The sequence below is a fragment of the Pelodiscus sinensis genome, chromosome 20 (genome assembly GCF_052426305.1).
Source record: "Pelodiscus sinensis isolate ZL-2025 chromosome 20, ASM5242630v1, whole genome shotgun sequence".
NCBI classification, from domain to species: domain Eukaryota; kingdom Metazoa; phylum Chordata; order Testudines; family Trionychidae; genus Pelodiscus; species Pelodiscus sinensis.
In genome coordinates, this window is record NC_143071.1 from 15,992,315 (window position 1) to 16,011,630 (window position 19,316).

The 19,316-nt window shown below is 44.0% G+C and overlaps 2 protein-coding genes across 6 annotated transcripts in view; one reads left to right on the forward strand and one right to left on the reverse strand.

The window, feature by feature from the left end:
• Positions 1 to 12,113, forward strand: part of LOC102450715 (ankyrin repeat domain-containing protein 40-like) — a 38,789-nt gene extending 26,676 nt beyond the window's left edge. Inside the window, exon 5 of the mRNA XM_075903792.2 lies at positions 11,608 to 12,113. Coding sequence (XP_075759907.1) covers positions 11,608 to 11,658 — 51 coding nt within the window. The 3' untranslated portion in view covers positions 11,659 to 12,113. The remainder of the gene's footprint in view (positions 1 to 11,607) is intronic.
• LUC7L3 (LUC7 like 3 pre-mRNA splicing factor) overlaps positions 1 to 19,316 on the reverse strand; it is a 41,360-nt gene that overhangs the window by 6,550 nt on the left and 15,494 nt on the right. For 4 of the 5 annotated variants that reach the window (XR_012896868.2, XM_014574624.4, XM_006125100.4 and 1 more), the window contains exons 2-9: positions 19,165 to 19,231; positions 17,157 to 17,196; positions 16,624 to 16,768; positions 13,375 to 13,452; positions 13,193 to 13,297; positions 7,405 to 7,566; positions 5,120 to 5,403; positions 2,244 to 2,404 (exon numbers count right to left, since the gene is read on the reverse strand). Coding sequence is in view for 4 of the 5 variants with exons in the window: in XM_014574624.4 (XP_014430110.1) it covers positions 2,244 to 2,404; positions 5,120 to 5,403; positions 7,405 to 7,566; positions 13,193 to 13,297; positions 13,375 to 13,452; positions 16,624 to 16,768; positions 17,157 to 17,196; positions 19,165 to 19,231 (1,042 nt within the window). In the remaining variant the exon portion in view is untranslated. The remainder of the gene's footprint in view (positions 1 to 2,243; positions 2,405 to 5,119; positions 5,404 to 7,404; positions 7,567 to 13,192; positions 13,298 to 13,374; positions 13,453 to 16,623; positions 16,769 to 17,156; positions 17,197 to 19,164; positions 19,232 to 19,316) is intronic. The other variant, XM_025185682.3, reaches the window with a different exon arrangement.

Here is a 19,316-nt window from a genome sequence, read left to right on the forward strand (position 1 = left end):
CAAAAGTGGAAACAATTTGAGGAACTTATGCATAAAGTTGTAAGTATACACACAGTATTAGAGAAGGATGAAAGAGGACTTCTCCAACTGAATACCAAAAATCTGCTTTTAACCTAGATCAAAGAAATAATACAGACATATTAAGTGGTAGGAAAATTACAGGTGGGCATACACATGGCTAGCACTAGACCTGACTGTGCAACAGTCAGCAAGCAAGCAGTAAAGCATACAGGCTTGCAGAGTGCTCTCAACTAGGCATAACAGACTGGAAAGGAAATCAAATATTGAAAAGCATCTGAGTAAAATAAAAAAGGTACACTGGCCTAGAAAAAAAGTTAGGCAAGGCAAGAAAACATCTGAAGTGTTATCATATTTGGGAACCAATCCACAGAGTTTAATGAAGAAATTGAAAAATAAGAATAGGGCAAATAGGCAATCATATAATCCACATTTATATAGCACTGTTTACCCATGAGGATCTCCAAGTACTTCACAAACATATAGGTATAATTTTACTGAACTTTCATCATTACCCATCATTTTTCCATCAGTGAAATGATGGTGAAATATGTCAACTGTTTGAAAGCACAAAACTCAAATGGTGCATCCAAATTAAAATTAAAAACGGGCATTTTGCTAGGATATGAGGATCATCTCAAAAGTACTATGGATCTTTCATATTCACAAATGGTCACTGCCCCTTTTTTACATCTTTTATAAACAACAGAACCTCTAGCAGCACAGCACAATCTAACAGATGTGCTGGAGTAATCCTTATTCAAAGGGAAGAGAGCCACCTTCTAAACATTAATTTTATTCAAAAGCTTCAGAGGGGTAGCCGAGTTAGTCTAACAGGAAAAAACTTAAACAATAGTCTAGTATCACCTTAAAGGCTAACAAAACATGTAGATGGTGGTATGAGCTTCTGTGGGCAAAACCCACTTCTTCAGATGACAAGAGTGTTGGAAATTGACATAGCATATATTGCAGTAGCGGGCAACCTGCAGCCCACTGGAGTTCTATGTGTGGCTCATGCACCTCCCCTTTTGCTCCCTCCCCCTCCCCCGTGCCTGTGTCACAGTAGGGGGCCCTGCACTTACCTATGCTTTCCCCTTCCCTTCCCAGCACTTCCGGAGCTCTGTCAATCAGTCAATTTATGATGCTCTGGATGTGCTGGGAGAGAGGGGAAGCAATGGGGAGGAGACGTGCTCTTGGGAAGAGGCAGGAAAGAGCCTGGTCTGAGTTTGAGGGAAGGGGTGGTATGAAGGCAGGGGCTACAACAGAGAGGAGGGTCAAGCAGCCCTTGGCAAAATGAGAAGTGATGCACATTTAAAGCAAGGGCATGTATGAGGTGCATGCTGACTGCATACAACATTGTAAGAACCGTGTACTCCCTGCACTTTATGCTACTTTTGCTACGATAAAAATTCCCCCAATAATGGATCACTGTGTTGAAAAGGCATGATAAAGGAGAATCAAGTGTAATGTATTTAATTTTCTCCTCAGGGTCATGGATAGTGCACATGCCTGATTTCAATCTTGCAGTCCACAGAGAGAGAGCTACTCATGAAGTCACTCACTAGCCTTGGTTATCCATCGCTGATATATTGACATAAAACAATTAAGCATCAACATTCCAAATCTTGCTTCATTTATGAAATCAGACGGAGTCACAACCTAATATGGTAATGATGTTGAAAGGTCTCAGAAAACTAAGGTTATGTTAATTAGACAAAGAAGATTAAGAAGTTATGACTGAAGTATACAGAGAATGAAGATGTCATAAGACTGTCCTGCTAAAAAACCGAAACAAAATACATAACCATATGGGAAGTTAGTTAAAGGATTTGCAGAAGTGCCCGAGGGTAATAAGGAGAACTAACTTCTAAGGGCCATATAGAAGATGTCATCAGATATATTTAGTGAGTTAGAGTGATGTGTGGGGTCTTCCAAAGCCAAAACCAGCAAGTGTCAACAGGCTAAAATCCTTGTGAATGTTCTGAAAACTGACAGTAGTGTGCTTGTTTTTGAGGATTACAATACTAGGCAAAGTAGGTGAAACATTTTGCAAGGAGAAAATAAAGACAAAGGGAAGAATGCGTCAAAAATCATGAAGTGTAACATATAGAATGCTTACAAATCTCTGAAGAGATCCCAAGAGCATTTTTCAGCACGACTGAAAGAATAGGTAGTCTCTGGGATAACATTAGTTCTGTTAATCTTAAGATCTCACACAAACTAACCTTTTTCTTTAGATTTCCTGTCTTGTTCTCGATCTCTGCTTTTGCTTCTGTGCTTGTAGGATTTCCGATCCCGACTTTTTGATCGTCTCCTGTCCCGACTGCGAGACCTATGTTTTCTCTCTGACCTATCATGACTTCTGCTTCTTCGTCGATCTCGACTCCTTACATTTAGTAGTTGAAAGAGAAAATATCAGCTGATGTTTACAATTCCAAATACAATTTTTTTATTAGTTTGCCACTAGAATATCACTTTCTCCTAATGTTGACTTTTAAGAAAAGGTTAAATATTTAAGTGGAATACCAACTCATTCTTATAAACTCTCTCCATCTAGGAACATTTGTCAATACCAAGGAATGTCAACATACAGACAACAGCCCAGATGGTGATAGTGGAGGGGGAAGAGGCAGGAGCCGGTACATGCAGGGAGATGGTTCTCAACAGCCTCCCGGGTGTACTGGCTCCCACAGAGTTGCCCTCCCTTCCCCCAGCTGCCTTCATCAAGGGCAGCAGAGGAGGAGCAAATACACATGGGGAGCTGGCTTTTAAACTGGCTCTCTGCAGAACTGCCTGTCTCCCCACTTGCTGCTTCCCAAAGAGGCAACAGGGAGTGGTGTTGAGGGGGAGGGGACGAGAAGGAGGAGGGGGACTGAGGAGGCTGCTACAGATTAGCCTCTGTCTATGGCGGGCCCAGGCTGGCTGCGGACAGAGGCTGCTCTGTGGATGCCAGCGAAGCCTCTGTCCACAAGGAGCTTGGCTCCCCCATGGCCAGGGGCTGCTGCCATGGAGTAGCCTCTATCTGCCACAGGCACAGGCTTGTCATGGACAGAGGCTGTTCTGTGGCATGCTGCCACAGCCTCTGTTCGTGGGGAGCTTGAGTACCCTGCGGATAGGGGCTACTGCCTGTGTATTAGAGGCGGCAGTAGGGGGCTCCCTGGAAGTGGAGCAGGGAGCAAACTGGCTGCCCATCCCACCTCTGGGGACTATTGAATAATTGTGTAACAGCTAAAATTTGATGTGGTTACACAGCTATCCAATTATACACTATTTAACATCCCTAGTTAATACTTAACCTCTCTGTCCACCCTTCTCTTCTCTACCTTCTTCACTTAAACAGCCATATGCACACGTTACTAAAGAAAAGCTTTAATACGGATTTTTAAACCAGAGCTTTAAAAAAAAAAATACTTAAACGTTATGATGGAAGCGTGTGTCAACTATCATGCTTAAAATCATCAACATATATAAAAATCAGTGTTTTCATCAATTTACAATATGAAGGTGAGTTTTAATACACAGTAGTTTCTCTTTTGATTCATCCTTTGACACAAAAACTGTCCACTTTTGGAGAAGTTATATTGGATTTGATAGACAGAACAGCCTGATCCATAATGACAACTCCTAGAGCTTCCTCTGATTCCATATTTTTAGATCAACTGTCAAAAGATGTGTTCTGTTCACTGGTTCTGACTCTCTTACTATTTAACTTTTAGAGTACAAAATTAGGTTATTAATAAAGTCTGTATTTGGTGTTGGACGTGAATTATAATATATTCTAAATTAGACTGTATTGATACAGTACAAAAACAGAACAGATATAGAAAATATACGAATATAGAAAAACAAAGTGTTTTCATAAATAAGGCTACATATTTTGCCTTTATATACCACTAAAGAGTGGCAAAACTTTAGCTGTGTCTACACGTAAGTGACATGTAAACTACACCTGTTGCACACCAAGTAGCATGGGTATAAACTAGAGAGTTAAGTATGGCTGATTTGAGTACAGCACCTACACACCTGAACCTGGGGGATACACTACACATGGTGGCCCTCTCCATGCGCAATAATGTCTCCTGAATCTAGACTCTAATTTTTAGCAGTGTAGTGTCTCACTGCTGTAGCCTCTCTCTGCCACAGCAAAAGGTTTTCATCAGAGGTAGGCAGTGAAGAAAAGATTCAGCAGCTACCTGCTGCTTGATGTGTAGTGCCTGTAATCTTCACACTACCATAAGTGTACACAAGGCCTTTGTTGCATCAGTAGGCCAAATCTTACTACAGTAAAACTCCAATTGTCCAGCATCCAGTGGTCTGGCACTCCCAATAGTCCAGCAGCAACTGGAACCCGGAAGTGCTCCTGCCAGCTGGACAACTGGAGCTGCTCCACGCTGCTTCCTCAAGTCCGCTGCTGAAACTGACCTGGGGAAGCGGTGCGGAGCAGAGCAGCTGGGGTGCTGCCAGGTTGGTCCCGCAGCGCCACCCTCCAACCCCAGGCTTAGCGCCCGGCAGCACCCCAGCTGCTCTGCCCCACAGCTTCCCCAAGTCCCACCGCTGCTGAAACGGACCAGCGGCGGACTTGGGAAAGCCCTGGGGCAGAGCAGCTGGGGTGCTGCCAGGTTGGCCCCACAGCACTGCCCCTCACCTGAGATGGGAGTCCAAGACAGCTATAACCCCACTGGGCCAGCAAGGGACAGCTATTTAAATTTTTTTTTTTTCAGATAATTTGTCTGTTTTAAGGGCTCAGTATCCCCGCCCCACCCCCCACCTTTGTCCCACTTTTCCTCCTCCCTATACCAAGGGTTCTATATGCCCGTTATCCACACTGATCTTATTGCTTAATATGGGGAAATACCTAGAACATGCCCTGAATTTTTGGATTTAACTGGATGTGGTATTCAAAAGTGGTCAAACAGCAAGAAAGAGAAATGCAACTGAGTTAACATAGAACCCTTCACTTGATTGGCCAACAAAACTCTTGACAGTAACCATTCCTTTACACTGGTACAGATGCCTGAAATCATACAGTTTAGAATTTCTCACATGCATGGAATACAACTATAAATTCACATAAAAAGCCAATGGCTCCTAATTAAGTTACCTGCTTCGCCTTCTCTCTCTGCTTCTTGATCTTTTGTGGTCCCGTGACCGGCTGCATCTTCTGTCAGAAGTTCTGCTTGAATGTCTGCTACGGGAACGACTCCTCTTACGTCTTTCTCTGTCACGAGCCCTCTCTTTTTCCTTTTCTTCTTCCTCACGCCGTCTCTTCCTTTCCCTCTCTTCTCTTTCACGCTCCCTTTCTTTTTCTCTCTCTTCTCGCTCTTGTTTCTCTTTTTTTAACTTGTCATCACGTTCAGGTTCTTCAGTTCTTTTTCTTAACTTTTCCTTACAAAAAGAAGTGTTCACAGTAAGGATTTAATTAGGATGATTTTTGTTTCAGAAGACACTATTCATTAATCCTAATTTATGCTACAAAATGGTGAGGAGGTATATTAGGTATGAATGAACTACACTAAATTGCCAAAAAATAATCCATTTAAAAGTGTTTGGAGGTCGGGTGGACAAGTCCTTTGATCATCAAGGTAGATCGTTCACCTAGGAAGTACCTAAAATTTAAAACAAATTTAACACGAAAAGAGACTTGGGGATCCACAAAGACTCAGGATTTGTAGAAGAGATAAAAGTTGTAGAATAAATATTATTTTGTCGTTTTGGCAAGAGAAAATTTAAGACCTACCTTTAAGAAAAGTAGTAATCTTCAAAGGAATTTATAATGACATCTATTAAAGTATTAAAGTTATTTTTATTAAGGTAGGTGTATAAATTTGAGAGTATGTCTGTTCAAGAACTCCTCCTAAATGGTATAAAAAATTTGGTATACATCTTCCTCTCGGCATAACTTAAATTAAGGTAAGGATTTGGTTGTGCCAAGAAAATGGGATGTGCCTGGAATGGGACTGATTCTCATAAAACCATGCAGAAGACAGACAGAATTGCCGGGAAGATGAAGGGAGCTGGCTGGGTACATGCCTCAACCTGCCCTGGACTGCCCCCGCCCTGAGCCTCCCACCTCCCAGTCACCCCCAGATTCATACAGGAACATTGCTGGCAGTCTGCCCCAGCCAGGGGACATATATCCCTCCCCCACCTATGACTGCTTCAGCTGCAGAAACCATGGGGCCAGGTAAGAAGTGCCTCTCCAACTGATGTGTTGAGAAAGGGCTGGGGTAGTTGTCTGTCCTTGGGGCAGCCGGCATACTGAATTCCTTATCCCAAGCCCCACCTCAGAACAATGATTCAAATGAACCATGTTCATTTTTATTATTTTCTTATCCAAAATACAAGAATTAAACTGAGTTAAGGACCTGAGCAACACCAGGTAAATTTTCTAGTAGAGGCTGAACCTTTCTAGTCTGGCACCCTTGGCACCTGATAGGTGCTGAACCAGAGAAGGTCAATATTATTGTGAGTGGGTCTCTGTTTTCATTCACTGAGCTGAACACATGGAACAGCACTTGCAATACTGCTTAATAATGTATGACTATTGATATACCCTATAAGCGCCTACACCTAGCCAAGGTTTATCAGCTCTTCATAAAGAATTAATGTTGTTACACCATTTTACTGTACTCATGCAAGAAAGTACATGGCTCCATGGAACCACTGCTGTACATGCCAGCTGCTTTCAGGAGTGGTACAGGGCCAGGGCAGGGGTAACCCTGACTAAACCCTGCTGCTCCACCACCTGGAAGGTGTCTCGGTTAAGTGTCCAGCCAGAGCCTACTTTCTGAATCCCTGGTCCCAGCCCTGACCCTCCTCTTGCACCCAACCTCCTGCCCCAGATATGAGTCCCCCTGCAACCAAACTCCTTCCCAGAGCTTGCACCCTGAAACCCCTCCTGCACCCCAATCTCCCACTCTGAGCTAAGCCCAGAACCCATCCCACACTTGGCCCAAGACTAGAGCCTGCACTCCAGCCCCCTACCCCAGCCTGGTGAGTGAGGGCGGGGGAAGGAAGGGAAATGGCGCTAGCAGTGTGATGCCCCAAAGAAGGGGCGGGAAGGAAGTGGGGCAAGGGTATTTGGGCTTGAAGTAGATCTTACATTGCACTTAAATTGAAAAAGTGATCTTGTAGTTAAAAAAGTTGGAGACCACTGAGTTAAAACAAAAACCATGCCTATGCTTAGCAGCATTACAAACACTGACACTGTTTGCTGGGCTTTTAGAAAACGTTTAAGGATAAATTAGAGCTAAACAATAGCACAGAACACTAGTCAATGCTCGATTGCCAAAATATGGATGATGAGTTTATATATGTAAGCATTCCGCTAACGATTTGGTTCTTAAATGGTTTAAGTTTACCTTTAATTACACAGGTTATACTCACTTTTAATTCTTCTACAGTAGCTTTAATTTTGGCATAACCCATGTGCTGTTTTCCCATCAAGTGGTCATCTACTCTGGACTGTGCATCTCCTACTATTAAAAAGGCTCCACAGACTTCACAAACTTCCATTTGCTTTTCCTGAGCGGCAAAGCTCTCAATTGTCTGGAAGAGAAGGTAGTGATTATAACAAAGAACAGAAAAGTTTTAAACTGGAGCCAGTTATTTTATCAACTGTTCTTTTAAGATCGCGAAATTATGAATTTCAGTCTTAAAAAGGAGACTTCCAGTACTTGATTTAGTTTGGCACAAATATGAAATAGCCTACATGTTATACCGAATATGAAAAATAAGTCAAAAGAACACAAACTCCGAGAGATAGCATGTTTAATTTTGCATGCTTAATGCTTTGTGCAGATTAAAAGCAGTTTACACCTTACAATAAGTACTTAATTGTGAAACTTGGAAAATATTTATTTTCTTACTGCATATTATATGCTTCTAGAGCAGTGGTCCCCAACGTTTTGGGGCTGCCGGGCGCCTGGGGGCAGGGCCACTCACACACTGCGCATATGGGGGCGGGGCCACTCACCGGCCACGTGACTGGGGGTGGGGCCAAGCATGGGCCGCACGCCCAAGGTCAGCACCGGCATGTGCTGTGATCCCGGGCAGGGGCTGCCCAGGTTCCACGCGGCGCCCCCGGGGCTGGGGCCGGGGCCAGGGCCGGCAAGGGCATGTGCGGGGGCCAGGGCCAGGGCACGCGCTGCACACCCGGGGGCGGGGGTCAGGGTCGGCACCGGCACGCGCGGCGCACCCGGGGCCGGCCATGCGCCCAGGGCTGGCACTTGCCGCACTCCCAGGGGTGGGGCCAGTCCAGATTGCTCCGCGGGCACATGTAAAGGGCCCGCGGGCACCAGGGTTGGGGACCACGGTTCTAGAGCTAGTTTAATGGGGATAATCAATATTATTTCTACCTTGCAAAGGACAAAAGACTAGACTATGAAAAACTGGTCGAGACTGACAATGGAATGCCCAAAAAGAAACATCTACAGATATGGCAATGAAACAGAGAAAGAAAGCTGGGTCTGAGGCTTTCAAAGGTGGACTTTTATTTTTAAAGAACACAGTGTGAAAAATCTAAAATCTCAAAACAGACATGCTGCAATATAAACTCATTACACTAAATTTACAGACCAAATTCAAGAGATTATTCCTGTATAGCATTAATACATTTCTCCTATGTGCATTTTGCTTCTGACTCTCATGGAGACAAAAAATACAGTGAGAGCATAGTTCCAGAGCTGGGACTACTGAGCTATAATCTAACTTTTAACACCAGCTTCTCTCTGTGGCCAGGGAGTAGACATTTAACGGCTACGTCTACACTGGCCCCTTTTCCGAAAGGGGCATGTTAATTTCAGAGATCGTAATAGGGAAATCCGCGGGGGATTTAAATATCCCCCGCAGCATTTAAATAAAAATGTCCGCCGCTTTTTTCCGGCTTTTAGAAAAGCCGGAAAAGAGCGTCTACACTGGCCCCGATCCTCCGGAAAAAGCAACCTTTTCCGGAGGATCTTATTCCTACTTCATTTTATTTAAATGCCGCGGGGATATTTAAATCCCCCGCGGATTTCCCTATTACGATCTCTGAAATTAACATGCCTTTTTCGGAAAAGGGGCCAATGTAGACGAGCCCAACCTGTTTATTTCAGTTTTCCCCAACAATAAAAACTATGGCAATAAACCTTCGCTTAGTGACAGGAACATGGTGAGAAGCTGTTACTATCTGCAAAGCATTCTGAAGATGACAAGGTCAAAATCAAGCTTAGTGAGCAGGTGTACTGTCACTGATTTCAATGTAGTCCCATACATTCCACCACTTCTAAACATGAACTATATCATTTAAATTCATAAAAGGAGAAATTTATAAGAATATATGAAGAACTTCAGGATGTCAGGTTTACCACAAGAGGGTGTAAAAATGGCAGAACAAATCTTGGCAATAACTAGAGCAGGATAGGAGATTCTGACAAACAAATGAAAATGTTCAAGACAGAGATGTTAAATATTTGTTAACTGAATAGTCGATTAACCTCATTAATTCTTACTGGTTACTTGACTATTCTATAGTCCCCAGACTTGAACATGGTCTCCTTAGGCCTTGATATGGTGTGTGATGTCTATGCTTGGCTGGTGGTGTGTACATGCCAAGCATATGAAGGGTAGCGAGAGTCCTTCATTGTATGAGAGACCGTGTCAGTTTTGGCGAAAAATAACTTGTTTGTCAAATGGCAAGTCTTCCACCTAAATGCACAGTTCCATGGGGATCCCAGGGGATTGGTGCTAGGATGCTTGTTGTATGACTATAGCACTTGTGGCATAAGTGGCTGAGTCACCTACAGTGAATGCTGATTGGAGTGAGATGCAAGCTATGGCTTGTCCATCTTAGCATAACGGATTTTAGGACAGGGTATTTCTGTTCAGGGAGATGTTCTGTCAGTTCCTCCAACTTTGAATAATTGGAGACGTCATAATTAGCCAGAAGGGCTGAATAGCTGGCTATTCAGAGCTGCAGTGTGGATGAGGAATATATCTTTCAGCCAAATAAATCAGTCTCTAATGGTCTTTGTCCTGTGAGGCCATCTTGTACTGGGGTTGTTTGTTATGGTGGTGGACAGCATCAACAACTAAGGAATTAGGCTAAGGGTGGGAAAGGAGAAAGTCTAGGTCCTTTGCTGGGACGAAGAATTTTCTATCAGCCCATTTACTGGTTGGTGTTACCGAGGCAGGTGTCTGTCATATGCTGGCTGATGCGTCCATAATAGCCTCATCTACAGGGAATGCAATCTTAGACACTTCCTTGGTTTGTAGAATCTGGAGTAGTTGTGTTGCTTCTCCTGCACTTCCTGGAGTAGTATCTCCTGGTTTGTGGCCACCCTTTGGAACAACTCCTAGAACTGTTTCAGGTCATTTGAGGGTAGCTGTGGGAATCACTGCTTTATCCAGGAATGAAGAGTGATCAGGCAGGAAAACTTTCACTGGTTGAGTCTCCAAATTGTCATCATAAACTTGCACCTCCCTCCTCCATCTGAATGTCTGTGGGAGGGATACTCACAACTGATGGTGGAGATGTCAAAGCACTCCTTGCTGGAGCACAGGGGGCTGAATACTGCCCTCTATTCACCCATTGGAGTCACTGCATGGAATAAGGAGCAGGTGGATATGGCCATGGTTGCCCCTTGCACAGCTGAACATGCAAAATGTCGAGAAGGTTCACGCTGTGTGGTTGCCATGGAGGTCACACGTGAGGAAAGCTAGAATGAAAATCTGCTCCTGTACTCCTCCGCCTCAGGATCACTATGGAATGAGACAGCGGGTGACATTCACAGGCGGTCAGAAGCTTGACCTGGTGACTCGTCAGTGCGGAAGAGTGGGGAAATGCAGTGCTGATGAGTCCCCTACATCACCATAGTCCGGAAACTGCCTGCTTTGATGGTGCCGCGAGCCATTCTTTTCAGCACTGTGGGAGAAATGGTGCTGGTAGCAGCAGCATAAGAGATGGCACTGTTGGTGCCAGCAGTGGCACAGAGTACCTAAACTCTGAATTGGTGCCTATTGAGGCTTGTTTTGGTGCAGTGCCAGAGGTATCCTCTTTGCTCTGTCTCGAGGTAAGAATCGAGGAGAATGATTTTGCTGGGGAAATTCTCTTTGAGAATCCCTACCTGGAGGGGTGCTAGCCCGCTTCTTAGAGACTTTGGAAGTCTGGGCTTTATCCTTTGTCAAAAAGTGTGAAAGGATCTGATGTGATTGCTGAGGTGATTGAAGGGACTTCTCCATAAGAATCCTCTTGAGACCCTGTCACGCCTAGCTCTCGCAGAAAGATTGCTACAATGAGAGCACTTTTGGGGGATGTGCATCTCCCCAGGGCAGTGAACGCAGGCAGAATGGCTGTGGAGATGGGCATGGGTTTGCAACAAGTGTTCCATTTTTTGAAACCTGGAAATCCCAGCATCATAATGGCAGGTGGTGGTCTTTGGCTCACCTTTTTCTTTTTGGTTTGGTAAAAACAGAAACCAAGGGAAAAAGGGGGCAACTATATATACACTAACTATAAAAACTGAGGAGAAAAAGTCTGTTATTTTTAAAAAAAACCTAACATTCAGCCCTCCTTCCCCTTAAACAAACTATGTATTTTTCGTCTTCAAGGATGTGAAGAGAAGAACACTGCAGAGCTGTGTCTGCTTCAGAGGATGGTAGAGAAGGAACTGAGGAAGGTTGGGCCATGCTCTTGATATGGTAAGGCATGAACACCACAAGACACCTATGACATGCACAAAGCCCAACCAACTACAGCTGGAAAAATCTCCAGTCTGCGGTACCGGAACAGCCTAACACCTACAGTGGAATACCCAGAGGGACATCACACAAAGAAGAACTAATGAAAGTGCAACATCACACAAGACAGACTTAATCAGATTCAGCTTTAAACATGCAACCTTCCAGGAATCAAGCAGGTCTAGATCTAGTAGTTTGGAAGATAATTACAGAGAAAACCAAGAGGTTCTCTCGAGATACATTCCCTGAAATGTGGCAGTCATGGGGGAGATTTAAAGAAGAGAAACTGCTGACAGCCAGGAATTTAAAGATCCTTGAACTGACTCTGGTTTAAATCAAACATCCAAAGTGTCTTCCTCACAATAAAAGCTGTAGCCACCTCTCCATTTCAAGCAAGAGTTCTGATTTCCTCTAAAAGTCTTTAAAATGGCTTCTCTCTCATTGGAGGAGTTTAAAGAACTAGAGAAGCAGGGAAGGTAAGAGATGGCAATGGAAAGATGTCAAACTTCAATTACTTTATTTTTAGCAAAAAACGAGACTCTAGTCTCTGAACTGTTATAGTTAAGAAGAAACACTGTTTTGAAGGTTAACTGATTCAGTGATGTCTAACAGTTTTCAGAGTGTCAGCAAGATAGCTACGAGAGATTAATTGCTCAATTCATTTCAATGGGTGCCAAATTCAAATGGCCAACGATAATACAAATATTTTAAACTCACTGCTCCTTGATACATGCAGGAAACATTAGGTATATCATCAACATATCAACTAGTGTTTCTTAAAGTGCACGATGCATAGCCACGTTGGGATACAGAAGGTGACTAACTTATCAACTGTACATGATCTAGTTGGAGATTTTTTTCTGAAGGGTGCTTGCAAATATTCTCAAATTTCAGATATTTTGGCCCAAGCAATGCTGAGATACAGGAGGTTTAAAATTACACATTTTCTGTGGTCTTGCAATTTTATATTTTCCAAATCCGTTTGTTTCAGGCTTCTACATCAACTTAGAATGAGTTTTCTGACTTCCTAATTTTTAGCTATATAAGCATAGCTATATGAAGCATCTGTTTCATCTCCCATAAATTACCAATACACAGTTAAACTCTCAATTCCAACTTAGTTTTGGTAAGGAAAACTAAACTGAACGAGCTTCCAATTTAAATCCAAGATGTAATTACCTAACAAAGTACACAATATTGAATACTGAAGAAGACTAACTGGCATTTTAAATTATTAAATGCACTAGTGAAATACGGGCTGGGCTCTCATAAGGGGCAATATTTCAGCTTGTTAAGTTTGAATGGGAGAAACCAAAATTTAACAAGAAAGCAATAATTGGTTGTTGTAACTTTTAAAGCCCCTGATTACATAAACTTGCACACCTATTTTGCCAAGTTCTGCTGTTGCATTGAGCCTTGAAATAAGCCTAACAGAACCCACACAGGTTTTACTTACTGAAGTTGTAGACCTCAGCAACTCCCTCTCTTCTTTTAACTGTTCAACAAGTTTCATCATTCCTTGTGCTTCTTCCACCTTTCCTTCAGAGCCCAATTCTTCAATCTAAAGGAGAATAAATATCCTGTCAGTCTCTTAATTTGAAAATTTGATTAATAATTGTGTTAGAAAGTGATTTTTACCTGTTGTAGAAGTACATCGATTTTGTCAGTTAAGACCTGAATTTTCTCTTCATTTTTGCCTGCAGGTCCAGCTGCCTGCTAAACATAAAAATAATCAGTTCCTACTCAAAGGATAGTTTAAGGATAGTTTCTTAAACATACACAGCCCTAATGTTCTCTCTAGAATAGCATATTTGATACCAGATAAATAGATTTAACTACAAATTAGTCCAAGAGCTGTAACAATTTGTACTATCACTTAGTGTTAGGAAAAGTCAATTTACTCAATTATAATCCTGCTTCTCTGAAGGCATCAAACATGATTGTAATTCCTGAGTTTTAACATGATAGCACAAGGAGGACAGAATACTCCTGATTCTTAACATTTGACCCCTGAGAAGAGCAAAAGCAGAGTGGAACATGAGCTAAGCTCCTGACTGAAAGTCATACAGAGCCCTCTGCAGAGAATGTCCTTCAAATGCTTCTTGCTCGGCATACTTCTTTTTTGGGGGAAAGCTTATGAACAATACAACTTCCAAAAAGGTGGGTAGAGATATTCAAATCAAACTATTCCCCCCAAATAATCATAACTAAATACCAAGTTCAGAGAACAGAGCTATGTCAATGTGTGACCTGATCTCCAATTAGCAACCCTACACCTATAAGATAAAAATGTTATTGAGGTATGCCACTGACAGTGCCTTGAGCCCAATAGAGAATATCTTAAACCACTTAGGTACTGTTAGCTTAGCTCAGGACCTCCTCCCCCGCCGCCCACCCCCAGCAGGGAGCCCATGCTGGTGCTCCAGCCTCACAGCCCCCTGCAAGACTGAAGTGCCGGTTCCCGCTTCCTTGGAGGGGGGGGGAAGAAGAGGAGAGAGGAGAAGAGATCCCCAAGCCTCCCCACTGGATCCAGCTTGCAGGGAAGAAGCCAGAGCCAGAAACGGGGCTGCCACTTCCCTTCCCCCAGGTGAGGGACAGCAGCACAGGCACACACTTCCTGGCGGCTTTTCCCTCTGCTCCCATTGACCAGATTCGGACCAATGGGAGCCTGAAAGCACTGCAAAAGCAAGTAAGTGACTCCCCCACCTCCCAAGCCAAGACCCCAGCCCCCCCACTCATACCCCCAAGCCAAGATCCCATACTCATCCTCCACTGAGACCCTGCACCCCTAACCTTACACCTGCACCTCTTTATCCTGGCCAGACATTCTATCCCCAGCCTGCTCTAGCACCCCTTCCCTTTGTCCCCACACCCTACCCCCCAGCCTGCTCCTGTGCTCTCACTTGCTTCTGCGCCCTTTCTCCTGGACAGACACCCAACTTCCCAGCTTCCTCCTGAACCTTCCTCTCCTGGCTAGACTCTGCCCCCTTCCTTGCTCCTGCCCACTCTCCATGGCTAGACACCCTACTCCTGCACCCCCTACTCCCACCTAGACCTTGCATCCTCACCCCCTCCTACATCTCCATTTGCATTCCACACACTGAACCTTTTTTTTTTTTTAAATCCCACCCCAGAACTTGGGGAGGCCCAGAAAATCCACTAAGCTTGTAACCCCAGAAGAGTTAATCTGGCTTGAGGCCCTTGAACCTCAGTCCTCCCTGCTTCCCCGACCCCCACGATGGGGCTCGAATTCTAGGGAAGTGAGGTGATTTCAGTTGGGAGTCATCACTGAAGGTTGGGTTTTGTAGGGTTTTTTTGACTTCTCACTTGTGTGGTTTTTTTCTGTGGGTCAATGGCCCCCAACCCACTCCTAGCATAAAGAAAGACAATGTTGAAACCTTTTGTGTTGGACATAATATTTAACTTTATTTAAAATGAAGCTTGTCCAACAAGAACCAGATTAGGGCCAAGCCCCCCGTCAGTGGCCCCGATCCTGGAGCAGGCGTTATGGTCCAGTCCCCATCTGGCTGCAGAAAGACTGGTGGTGTTTCCCCTCTCCCCTGCTGCAGTACAGGTAGAAGGGGAGGCCACAATCTGGCTCCAGCTATCTTGGCCCAGCCCTTGTCCAGCCACTGGTGCCCAGGTACAGCAGCCCAGCCCCAGCCAGATAAGGTAATCTGGCCCCAAGGATCCCTCCCTCTCCCCCCATAATCTATTTCCCACCCCCAATGCCCTGCCCTGTCTCCTGCACCTTTCACACACCCAGCTCCCTGCCCTGAGCCCCTCATACATCCCAACCCTGACTCCTGCAACACTATATCCACAAACTGCACCCCCAGCAGCAACAGAAATCCCACTAAATAAAGTCTGGGAGTACGTTTCATTTATGCTATTATTAATCATCATGTCAATTACAAATAACATTAAGTTGTATATTTTCAGTAATGGAAAGAGGCAATCTTATACTGCTCTTTGTTGACCACTTGTTCTGAATTTTGATGTAGTTTGGCTCTTTGCTGAGAAAAGGTTGCTGAACCCAGGCCTTGCTAATGTAAACCAGAGGGTAATCCACTATGACAGTAGAACGGTAATGGTATTCCTTTTACACTGGTTTCCCAACTCTACAAAATCTGTCCTCAAAAGGCAGTAGCTGGGTTGATGGAAGAAATCTTCCATCAACCTAGCAGTATCTACAAAAGAAATCTATCTAATGTTGCACAGGGTGTGAAATTTTTCAAAGCCACGAGCAATGTAGTTATAAATCAATTAAGTTTTAGGAGCAGACCAGATCAAACTGACTTTCTAAATGCCCTGTCCAAATAGGAATGCAAATCTACTCTGACACCCAGCATACTGAATTCAACTCCCCTTGGTTGAGAATATTTTGTTAAGAACATTAGAAAATTAACAGACTTATCAAAGTAGAATTCAGAGCTCACTCTTGGTATTAATTTAAGAGGATAGAGTATAACTCTCCCGGGAATACAGTGAAAGGAGGATCACCCATTAAAATCAATATACCCTTGTCCTAAGCTAGTGAAATTAAAAATGCTATTTTAAACAAGAGCCTTGCATCAGGCAAATCCATCATCCATGTCAAGTAACAACTATCCTGCTAATTAGTTATTTAACCACACAGAAGAAAGCAAAAGCAACAGGAGAACTATGTGCGTATGTTAATAGAAATCATTCTGAGTACAGAGGAAAAAGCTGCAGCTATCTATGGAAAACAGAAGTGAAGAGAAGAGACGTTCTTCTTGTCATAATAACCTTTTATATTTTTGGCTCCTGATGATCAGTGGTAAATCACATAAGGACCATCTGAAAAGCAGCAAATTCAATCTATAGTGAACAGATCTTTGCTTCAATATTTCCTTTTGTACTTACACCTGATGACTGCTGGTTCTGTGACAGGGCCAAACGAGCATGGCCTCTTCGAATCCTCCGTTCTACTTCTGCAAGTAAGCTCTGTAAATACCGCAAGAAATCTCTTTCATAGCCCACTTTCATAAAACGAGAGCTCTTTTCATATCTGATAAAGATACAAAGTTTTTTTTAAATGAACGATTGTCAATTTGATAGACAGACATGAGAAAAACCATGTAAAAACTGCTATGCTTTAACGGCTTCAGCAAAAATTACAACTTTGTAAATTACACTGGGACTGCTTCAGAGCAGGGAAATGGGCTAAATGACCTCAAAGTCCCCTCAAAATTTCCATGATTAATTCTTAAATTACTGTGTGATTTTTTTAAAATCAGTTTTTATAGAGAAACTGACAATGAAAAGTTCAAATGTATATATGAAGCTGCTCTTAATAATCAATTATTTTCTTTTTGCCTGGTTGGTTTTATTAATTCTAATTTGACCAAGTTAAGCCACTTTTTATTAACACATTCTAAAACAACTTAAACACTCACTGTTTACGCAGATTTTCATCATGAATTTTTTCACATGGACCTAAAAGCAAAGCAAAGCAAGACTGAGTGCACGCTCTGGAAAGCTACACTAAAACTCTTGAAGATTTAGTTAGAATACTTTTAGGGCTAGGTTCATAAAAAGATGTAGGCATCTAACTACCACTGTAGGTACTAGGAATGTGAAAATGTAACTGTGTAAATGGTTAACAGATAAGTCAGGCCTTATTGGTCAATGTTCACAGTTACATGCAGACTCCCCGGCTCCTGGAGAGCCAGCTGCCACCACTTGCAGGGGCGGTAGCCAGCTCCCTAGGAGCAGGGCTATAGGCAGGAGATGGCTGCCGCCCTGTGCTTCTATGTCTGATATGGAGGCAGCAACGCAGGGCGGCAGCTGGCTCCCTGGGAGTGAGACAGTAGGCCAGAGCCAACTTCTGCCCCGTGGTGTAAGTAACCATGATGTAACCACTGTCAGCAGTTACATCATTACCCAATTACCTGCTTTTTAACATCTCTGGTAGGCACAATGTCCAGAATCAGATTCCTCTGGGATTCATAAACCCCCCACTAAACTGTCACCAAAAGCTATAGGTGCCGAATCACTGGGTCAGAGAGAGATGGAAAAAGTGCACACAAGCATGAGAATGATTCTATAGACTGGTGGCTATAGAACTCACCTGAGAAGTGGGGAACCCAGGATCTCTTTCCGCCCTCCCTACTTTAATGAATATATATTGTTTATCCACATTAGAAAAGTTTCACAATACAGACCAAGGAATTGCCACACAGGAATATGCCAGAGCTCAGTGGCTAGGGCATTCACCTGACAAGTGGCAGATCTCTATTCAAATCCCTTCTCCCACTCAGGTCAAGGGAGAATTTGAAACCATGGTCTCCCACATTCCAGATAAGTGCCCTAACTATTGGGTTAGAAGTATAAGGTTGGCCCTCTTGACGTTCTTGCAAAATCAGTATAGGCACCTATCTTCAAAGAAAGGATCTGTGGCAGAGAATCCCAAGCAGAGGAAGGTATCTCTCTGTATCCCAGACTAAGGCACAGAAACTCCCTGGAAGGGTGGGGCTCAAGATACATCACTTGCCTTGGCATCTCCTATTGGCTAACTTGGGGGAAACTTCTGTCAATGCTTGCTTCTGTCAATCTCATTCTGAGGCACCTCCTATAGGGAGCATGTGAGCCTAACTCAGGTATTTCTGAATGTCCATTGATTTTCTAGGCACCTTAAAGCGATGGGACTGGAGAAGCCATAAGAAGCTGGAAGCTCACACTGCTTGCAAATCCCCCCCTCTCGTGGGGGGTAGGCAACCCTGGCTTGGCCACACCAGCCTGGACCCCTTCCTCCTCCTTTTCCCATCCACCAACCTGGGGCTCCTTCTCCCCTTCCACTAGCCTGGGCCCCCATTCTCCCTCCTCCCTGCCCCAACCCTGCCCACAGAGCCCAGGGCCACCCATCTCCCCACCGGGAGTAAAAGGGAAAGAACTGACAGGTTGGTGCAGTAGCTCCCGAGTGGCTCAGGGGTGGCTCTGGCAGCTGTGGTAAGTGCAGTCACTGTTGAGGGGGGCAAGTCTTCATCAGGCATCACACTCCAGCTCACCAAGAACCGGTCAGCAGGGGAGCCCCCACAAGCCCGCTGCTGGCACATAAGCCCGGCTGGTTGCCCTGCTCCTAGCACCTGTCCCTGGGCAGCTATCCCAAGCACTGAACCTCTCCTCCCCTGGGCTGTCACAGCTGCAATATGGGGTCTGCCGGGTACTGTGTCATGTTTCTTGGCATTAAAAGCCCTGTGGTGTGGAGGAAGGAGAGTAAGGGCTTGGTTTAAAATAGCAATTCCAAGTGGCGAGGGGAAGCAGCGAAGTAGGACTCGAACTTAGAGAAGAGGGTCAGAGGGAGGCAGCATGCAAAGTGATGTGGTGACATCACTGTCATCTCACAGGATTCTTTTTTAAATATATAGACAATAAATGACCCCCTCCCACTCCAAACACACTTACCTAAGTCAGAACGGGTATTTGTAAATAATTCAGCTGGACAAAACCCACAAAGGTAGTATTTACAAACCTAGGAGAGAGAAAATATAAATATTTTTCTTCTGTTTGACACATTTTAATTAGAACAAACAAACTGATGGTGATCAATGTAAAAA